The sequence below is a fragment of the Juglans microcarpa x Juglans regia genome, chromosome 3S, assembly GCF_004785595.1.
Source record: "Juglans microcarpa x Juglans regia isolate MS1-56 chromosome 3S, Jm3101_v1.0, whole genome shotgun sequence".
NCBI classification, from domain to species: Eukaryota; Viridiplantae; Streptophyta; class Magnoliopsida; order Fagales; family Juglandaceae; genus Juglans; species Juglans microcarpa x Juglans regia.
This window is the reverse complement of record NC_054599.1, coordinates 27,597,903-27,607,978: the sequence shown is the minus strand read 5'-3', so window position 1 is coordinate 27,607,978 and position 10,076 is coordinate 27,597,903. Positions and strand designations below refer to the sequence as shown.

Sequence of the window (10,076 nt, the reverse complement as noted above, 5' to 3'; positions counted from 1 at the left end):
TGAGATGAGATTAGTTAAGATCAACTCATTATCCAAACAAGCGGCTACATTAATTTTGTCTCATTTCCTGATCTTAGAATCAAATTATTAAAATAGTAATAGAATAAAGCTGTCACGTTCAAGCAACTAATTCACATGAATAAGTTATAAACAGAATTTAAAATAGGATATATAGAAATAAAAATTTAACATATTCGAGTGCGCGACTAGCTAGTTAATAGTTAATTAACTTGAGAAGTGCAGCTTATTTTCACACCGCGTCCCATGTGTTCGGATATGTAGTTAATTATCATGATAAAAAGGGATTGGGAAATGAGCTAATTTCCAATAGATTTGAAGTAGGTATTTTAACGAAATAGGATCTAGACATTAGCCGTCATTAATGAAAATGAAATAGGATCTGCTCAAGCTTCACTTAGCTTGATTGCCTTTTTCTCCTTATTTACCCAAAAAAAAAAAAAAAAAACATATGCCTTCGAGAGATCCCTTATCCGTTATTCTTAGTCTATTTATCTTACAAGATGGTAGCTAGGAACTTGTTGAGATATATATGCCATTCAAGGAATATTATGATCAACAGCTCCAACGTCATGTTTTGCGGTGTTGAAGCTATAAGCTGGGGGATAATCCTCTGCATGAGCCGCATGTTTTAAGGTGCTTGGTGGGCATGAGCTCTTAGAAAACCACCTGGACCAAAAGAGATAATTGAGGAAGTTTAGAAAGCTAAGGGCTGCCAGGAGCCAGTAGAAAAGATCTAGCCTGTCTGTGTTGAGATCATTTTCATGGAGCCAACCGCCATTTGAGGAACTTGAGGTGATCTTATTCACCATTGAAACCAGTAAGGAGCTCAGATAGAACCCAAATGAGTAGGAGCAATATGTCATGGCTGTTAAAAATGCTTTCGTCCCTTTCAAGGATTGTTTGTAAAAAAATTCAATGAGGCCTACGGCCGTAAACATTTCCGATAATCCAAAGATTAAGAATTGAGGGGTGATCCAGAAAATGGATAGTTTTTGGTTTAGATTTACCGCAGCATCCCTTCTCTTCTTCTCCATTATGGCAGCTGAAACCATTGAAAATGCTACAAAAAACAGGCCGAAGCCTATCCGCTGTAAAGGGGCAATTCCAGAGTCGTGCCCCGTGAATTTTCTGGCAAAAGGGACTAAAAAAGTGTCATAGACAGGGACTAGAAAGATGAGCATTATGTAGGGGATGGATTGAAGTGAAGCTGGTGGAATGTTGAAGGATTTTGTGAGTCTTGTATCCATTGCACTTCCTTGTTGGACTGAGAATGTTTGGAGTTGGGCTAAAATGGTATTGAAAACGATGGTGCATGCAAAGATCGGAACAACTGAGATCAGAATCTTCACTTGCTGCACTTGAGTAACCGTGCACAATCTCCATCGGCTTTCCTCTGAATGAGCCCCGTCGTGGATTTCGATGCAAGCTCTGTCCAAGAACCTGATATTTTTGCGTGTGGTCAATTAATTAATTAGTAGATTTTCCATACTGTACGTAAGAAAACCATAACTGGGGAAACTAACATATATATATATAATCAGAAAGAGCTACTATCCTCGATCTAATCATGAATTGCTAAACAAACAGAAAAAGTAAAGGGGTGCTGATCTTATATGCTCTTATTTTGTTTCGTTTATGATTTAATTTGAAAGTGTGTGAAGAACGAAGCAGAAGCCGCAACAATAAGTAGTAAAATAAGATCGCATAAATTAAGAAACAAATCGTCTTCCAAATATACCTGAACTTTTCAGTGTGAAGGAGAATGCTGCCAGTATCAGAAGACAAGATAACGTTATTTGGCACCTTGTTATGGCTTCCGTGAAGCATTCGTCTGTTAGATGAACAAACTTGCAGCTTTCTTTTTAAAATTGCAGCCACAAAAACCTGAAACGAAACAATAATATTAATGTAGAATTAATTAATAGAAAAGATCACAAGCACAAAATTAAATTAAAATTAAAAAAGAGGAAATTAATTGAATGAGATACACATATAATAAAATATCAGTACTTATAATTACTTGAGCAATGGGGGTGAAAATGCTTCCTTGAGGGGGCTTGTTCCGGTAATATAAAGTACCAGAGACCAAGCTGATTAATCCCATAGCCATAGCAGCAGCCGAGACTCCAAAGCCTACGTCCATTCCGGAATGAGTTTGGACCCACACAAGAATTGTAAGGGCAATAAGTTCGCCCAAAGAGAACGCGAAATAGGCAGCATTGAAGTAGGAGGAGAGCTTCTTGGATTGTTTGGGATTATCTTGGTTGAACTGATCACCCCCATGAGCAATCATGTTGGGTTTAACACATCCACTCCCTAATGCAACTAAGTAGAGTGCTACAAAGAATATCAAAGCTTTCATCTCCTTTGCTTCCGTACAATATTGTTCTCCATCAGACAGCATGTTACACGGTGGTGGCTTTAATTGGGGAAGATGGGCTTGAACCGAGAGTAATATGAAACCCTGCATGTTCCAAACAAAAAACCTTGTAAATTAACCAGGCCAAGACCGGTCCCTAGCTTACTCCTCCCTGCCCTCGATCCCTAGCCATATATGATCTATATTATATATATCTAGATGCATGCCATTGTACGTCGTAATTGTGCCGCGACAGCTAGCTTTAAATGTACCTCTATATATGCTTCGGATAGAAGGTAATTGTATATAAATTGAACCTAGAATTACTTGTATGCCATGTGGCCGGGTTGAGAGAGAAAGGGAGAAAAAGTCATGCCGGAGGGGAAAGAAAAGTTGATATATATAATGCGATGAAAGCCGGCTTACAGAAAGTTCAACAAAACCAAAGATGAGCATGGTCCAAAAACTCCCAAGATAAGAATCTGAAAGATAGCCGCCAAGGAGCGCCAGGAGAAAGACAGTTCCGACAAAGTTTGTCACTATGTTGGCAGACTTGGACAAAGAGAAGTGCATCTCGTTAATCAAGTATGTTATGAGGTTGTTCCCAACAGCAGCTATGGCCATTATCTCAAACGCTTGTAGCCCTGAAAGTAATCGCACACTCCACAATCTCAGTATAAATTTATTTAAGTTAATACATTATTAAGCAATGCAATATATATATACATATACACGTATGTATACCTAAGAATTAAAATTGAATATATATACATGTTATCATGCTGAAAGCTTTAAATAGTCGAACAGAGAAAAAGATCAGATAAATATATACCAAGGACAAAACCAGCAGCTCTCATCCCACCATGTTTGCTAGGATTAATGGAGGTTGATCTCCCTCTCCAATCAACCATGGCCTCTTCACTCATTACTCCAGCCGTTTCCATGTACGCTATCCTCGCCTCTCTAGTATTTTTTCACTCTCAGATCTTTAATTCCCAAAAGCTAGCCAGCAATAGAGAAAGAGAGACGTACAGGACTTTCTAGAATGGAGGAATTGTGGTTTTCTTACACTATGCTGAATCTGACGCAAGTGAAGTGGGTAGCTAGCTAGTTGTATATTTATAATAATGCCAAGCCCTCAGATTTTGTGCAAAATGAAACTTGCTTTGAAAATTCGATCTCTACCCTCACGCACTATGCCTAAGTGGAGTAAATAGATGGTGTTGGTGTGGATTTTCGTGTGCTGTTGAAACTTAAATTATTTCCACACTGATATTATTATATGAAGCGTGTTGTTTATTACATCTGTGAGTAGAGTACTACTAGAGCAGACAAGGAGTTGCCTTTTTAGGCGGCAATACCTAACATTATATGTGAAGCCAACGTGAATATGATACGAAATTGGCAGATTTGATTTGAATTTGATGTTAACGGATTCGAGTCAAAATAGGTTGACCGTTAATACACGATTTATAAACTGATCAATAACAAGCCAACCTGTTTAACACAAAATCAACTTATTTTGACCCGTTTAAAATTTATTTCTAAATTAAAATTTTATTATTGTTAAGTTGTAATATTGATATTTCTCAGTATGCTTATAATGTTTTTATTGTTGGGATTGCAATTTTAGACATATGCTCATATTTGTTATTATATGATTTTGAATATTGGTTTTATTTGAAAAATATTGATATATATTTTTTAAGATAGTGTGATTATTAATAAATATAAATTTAAAATTTTATGTGAAATTATATTAATCAGGTCAAATAAATTATGCATTTTAGTTCAAGTACTCATTTACATGAAACAAACGGATTTAAATGAGTCATATCGTGTTAATATATTTCTAATTAATATTAAACGGATTAAAATGGGTGACATGAAATAACCTGCTATCTAAATGGGTTGGATTAGGGTTTGAAAGTTTGCACATATAGCTTAACGGGTTGGGTTCAAGTTAACCTTTTTAGTCGAATATTCATAACTTGATACGACACGGAGACGACCCGAAAACACGATTTGTTACTCCTATTAATTCAGTGGTCCAGTACTACACCGACCTTAATCATCCTCTCACGTCCCATATATATATATATATATATATATATTATATATATATATATATATATAACAATGTTTTTAAGCAATTATCAATATTTCTAGTCATATTTGTTAAAAATGGCCTATTTTAAGTAGTAATTATTTTTGGATTATTAATATATAAATTATTTAAAATGTGTCGTACTAATAAATATGATTACAAATGATAATTAGTCGACGTACGTCCCCTGAATCAATATAAAAATTACACATGTGGCACATGAATTTTCGTGATAATTAGTTAAGGTGCAAATTGATGAGAAAGTACTAGTAGTTCGTGATGTAAGTTGAAAGAAAATATGGTAGTTTAGGTGAAAATTATTTACATCTTGAATTAATTACTAGCATAACATGATGAGGGACTTGACAAACGCATGATATAATTTATATATGATCTGTGTGTGTGTGTGTGTAAAATTTCTCCCATTTATTCTTTACCGTAGCTGCGTACGTAAGTTAGGATAGATAACAATCTATTATCTCATCGGTCTCTTAATATAAGCAACTTTCTGAAAATTTATTTTTAATAGTACTTATATATAGTCGTCAATAATATTCATGGTATTATTATATATTTACTACTTAATTAACAATTACTCGATCTATCGCCTAAAAAAATAAAAGAATTAATATCAGCTAGCTAGTAGCTATCTAGCCAGGAAACTATAAATTAATCAAGCATTAATTGATATATAGTTTTAGTAAACGTTTTAATCAAGCGCATATATCAAATTCTACGAGTCCTATTTAAAAAGCTTCTTCGATATATCAAGATAAATACAAATAAATTAATAAGCGGGGTATATTAATGTATGCAGTCTTGAGTAGTTTAATATATCGCATGCATGCATATTTATTGGGAGTAGAACCTATATATATATATATATATATATATATATATATATGTGTGTGCGTGTGTCATGTATGCATGCTAACAAAACGCAAATAACTTTTTATATATATTACCATATTTCCTTTTTAATTTCTGGACAAATGATTGATCTACTAGCCCTATATTTAGTAATTATACTCGATCGGTTGATCATTACATGCATTCGGCTCCTTGTACGTGGTTTCATTCTAATTTCTGACTTTAGCTATTGATCATCTCATAATTCTATACTCCAGATCATTTTTTTGCATTATTAATTTTTATTGTCTGATGCCTTACCGTGTACGTACGTAATTAATTAATACATGATCCATATATTTTGTTTACCAGTACTTTTTCTTCACTAAAGTATGCTTATACCAAAAAGTACATGATTATCTAGCTAGCATGATCCATCCATAAGACTAATTTACTATATATATAACAATGGGAAAGACTTTTAAAAAAATCTCTACATCTGCTCAAAACTAAAGCTTAGGTGCGTGCATGGCTTAAATGGTTCGAGGATACGGATATCCTAAGTAGATCATCATAAGTACTATGTCTCTACCTAGTGTAGAGCTGCTTAATTAATCCTAATCGCTACTTTCATACCAAATGGTTCGGATTCCACCGCCTCATACTACAATAAAAGAGGTTTTTGGATTTTTGTCTAAAAAAAATTTCCAATGTCGTTTCAAAATATTTTTTAAACTAAAAAAATTGTCTCAAGATCATCCTTATATATATTATTTGAATAAAATATTGATTGTTTGAATGGTTAACAACTTCCGTCAATTTTAGAGATAAAACTTATTTTTTTAGACAATTTTTATTTCGTAAAAAAAATCGTCTCAAAATCAAATATTTATTGTAGTATCAAAACTACGTGGAGTGACACAATCCAAACCATTTTAATTGTTAAAATATAATGAATTAAGTTAAAAAGAATTAAGACTTCTAAATGACCGAAACTTAAAGTCTAAACATTTTGAAATCTATTTTTTTTAAAATAAGGAAATTATGGAAGGATATATAATCAAGTTAACTATGACATGAAAGTGCTTAATATTTTAAGACAGCAGGAGCCGGTTGGAAGTAGGTGTGGTCTGCAACGCACATCGTGAAAGAGGAATGATGAATTTTGAATTGGTTTTGCGTAGTGCATCGTACTGTACATGCCAAGTGCTTGTTATAATGCATAGGTCTGGTGTGGGCAAAAAGAAAGACAAGGAAACCAAGATAAAAGGTTGTCGGTGTTACAAAGTACAAACATTATGATGTTACAATTTTACTTTTATTTCCATATCGTTGCTTTTTGGTTTGTGGTTTTATCCCTTTGTTTCATGCAAAGTACATGGTGTATTATAATATTCTTTTTGGGTGTGTGTATCTAATTAAAAAAAAAAAATTACTTAAAACTATCTCATCTCATCTCATCTCAACTCACTATCTAAAAGACACCTTAAAAACCAATATGCAATACCAAATCCTGATAAAACTTATCGGCTCACAAATCACTAAACAGGAATGACATGTTTGGAAGAGTTCATCTAATCTCATCATATCTTATCTTATTTTTAAACATCATTTAAATATAAATATTTTTTAATTTTCTAAATTTCCAAAATACATTTTATCTAATCATTACAATTTTTTCAAACTTCTAAACAAAACACAAAAATTAATTCAACTTTTTCAAACCCGAAAACAAATATAATATTAAAAAATTATAATATAATAATATTATTTTAACTTTATAATATTTTTATTCAAATTTTTTTTCTCATTTTCCAAATAATTCAAACTATTTTATTATTATGTACAAACAATTTCACTATTATTCACAGATTTCTTATCTCATCTCATTCTTCAAGCATCCTCTAAAGTCTCATTTGGTTTCACAAACCATCTCATTCCATCCCATCTCATTCTTAATATCCAAATACCATTCAAACATAAACAATTTTCAATTTTAAATTTTTAACGTTTTCATCTAATTATTACTTAATTATTACAATTTTTCCAAACTCACAAACAAAATATAAAAAATAATTCAACTTTTTCAAATTTCAAAATAAAAATAATATTAAAACATCATATTTTAATAATATTTTAATTTTATAATATTTTTATTCAATTTTTTCTCTCTCATTTCTCAAAATTTAATAAAATATCTTAATTCAAACTATTTTACTATTATTCACATATTTTTTATCTCATCTTATTTGTATAACCAAACGAGACCGTTTGAATAGTGAATTGAGATGAATTGAATAAAATATTATTAGAATATTATTTTTAATATTATTATTATTTTGAGATTTAAAAAAATTAAATTATTTATTATATTTTGTATGAGAATTTGAAAAAATTATAATAATAAAATAAGATGAGATAAAATATTTTTTGTATCCAAATAAACCTAATAAAGACTCCAAGAGCATGTACTGCTGTCCTGCGAAATCAGCAAATACAAGAAATGGATTCTTTTACATGACATGATTTTTTTTTTTTTTTCGGTAATCTCTATGTTGGATATAACATGAATGGAGTCCCGTTTATTGGAAACTTATACTAATTATATATAAAAGAATGAATAAGATCAGTAAGAGATAAAATAACGAAGAGATAAAGTTCAAAGATAAATCAAAGAAGAGATTAAAGTCATGAAGGGAAGTTGACTCAGATATAGATTAAAAATGTGAAAGTGACGTAAAAAAAAAAAAATAGGACTCAACTATTTTGAATAGGATATCTTTGAAAAGAGAAAGATCTATACAAATCCCCAAACTTATCCACAGACAGAGGCTCCTCTTTTTAGATTTCTACATTGAAGATATCTTCTACAACCTCCATCAAATCATATTTCCTTAATTGTTTTAAGAGCTATGTACGTAGATTATAAAAGACTATAAAATCACCAAATAATTTGTAACATCCCGCTTTTCAAAAAAAATTTTTAAAATTTTTGGAGAGATAATGTGTTATTACTAAACTTAAATTTAAAAATTTTTCTTTTTAACAAAGCGCCTAATGTGAAAGATTTTCATAAATAACAACCTTTAATAAATACTAAAAATTTAAAATAAAGTCTACAAAAACACTTATTTAAAAGAAAAAAAAATACAGAAGCCTCACGTGCTTATCAAAATAATTTATTTAAACTATAAACAATAGAAATAATCATAGCATAATCTGTCTAGGTCTCTGCCTCGCCTCCCGGGGTCAAGTCTTGTTCTGCAGTCTCATCCTCATAAATGACATCACCTGGGGTAGTTTAAAAATATAAAAATAAACTAAAATAAGTCGAATACTCAATAAGCAACACATCATATAATAAACATAATAAATATAAAGTTTCTTGAAAAACGTGCATACTCACAAATACATATGTAATTAACATAAACATGAACATGGACTTATATTTTCATTTATCATAGGCCGTTATACACTGTTGACCCCCTTGAGTTAGGATTAGCGAATTTAGGTAGATTCCGATTCCACCCGTGGCCGCGGGTTGTAGAATCCATACATAAAAGAAGACATACTGGGTGCACTACCAGCATGCACGACCTGGCAATGCAATATGCCCATAACATAGGTACCTTCATATCATAACATAGGTCGTTACATATTTTATCAAAATCATACTTGCATACTTGTCATTTCATAGATTTCAAAAGAAATCACATACATACTTGTCATATCGTGTCATAGATTTCAAATGAAATCGCATTCTTTCATAAATATCGTGATACATGTTCCCTCACATAAATTCATGACTTTCATAGAAATTTTATGCATAACTCTCACATAAAATAATTTTATGCATAACTCTCACATAAAATCATACATTTCATAAATAATTTTATGAAATAACTTTACGTAAAATCATGCATTTCATAAATAATTTTATGAATAATCTCTCACATAAAATCATGTATGACTTCCCATAATTATTTTAATGCATAAATTATCACATGAGATCATCAATATTCATAAACTTTCATATAAAATCATGGATTTTAATAAATAATTTAATGCATAAATCTTCATATAAAATCATGTTTTTACGTACGTAAAAAGGGGCTTCCAATGGAGGGCATACATGCATCATATTTTTATAAAAAATTATGCCGTTTACCATACATACGTGTAAGGGTATGATCATGTTACTTACCTTGCAGTGCTAATCTACTATTTTCGGCATGTAATCGATCGCCTATAAAAGAAACATGTAATTTGCATAAATTTCTAATTAAACATGTGATTTTATTTAAAATCTAAACTGCTATAATATTCTGTATTTCCTAAACCTAGATTCCTCTTAACACTAAAATATTCTCATCTTTTAATCCTAAAATCTTCATAACACTGAATTATTCTAAACTGTTAATCTTTGTAACAAAAGGACTTAATCCGTAGATAAGGGCCTACGTAAACATTAAAGCTCAATATAAAATATAAGTTCAATACGTATGCCGTTTGGCGTATAACTAAAGAAAAATATGTAAATAAAAATAAAAGTCTACCCCTGTAGCTGAAACCAACATAAGGCTTAGGGATTTATATTAACAGAAGGCGTATTCTTCTCAAGCCGTGCGATATCCTTACCGAGGGAGGAAGCACGCGATGAAGCGGGGCTGAGGAGAGGGTGGCAAGTGCAGCGGCAAAGCTCTAAGAGAGAGAGAGAGTGAGAGTGAGAGAGAGTTATGA

At 31.5% G+C, this 10,076-nt stretch overlaps 1 protein-coding gene across 1 annotated transcript; it reads right to left on the bottom strand.

Moving 5' to 3' along the window:
* Positions 1-313: 313 nt before the first annotated feature.
* LOC121258705 (protein NRT1/ PTR FAMILY 4.3-like) lies at positions 314-3,484 on the bottom strand. The gene is made up of 5 exons (XM_041160248.1): positions 3,213-3,484; positions 2,807-3,024; positions 2,042-2,485; positions 1,760-1,905; positions 314-1,461 (listed from the first exon to the last, which is right to left on the bottom strand). The coding sequence occupies exons 1-5, from the start codon at positions 3,322-3,324 to the stop codon at positions 558-560; spliced, it is 1,824 nt and encodes a 607-aa protein (XP_041016182.1). The 5' UTR covers positions 3,325-3,484; the 3' UTR covers positions 314-557.
* Positions 3,485-10,076: the final 6,592 nt, after the last annotated feature.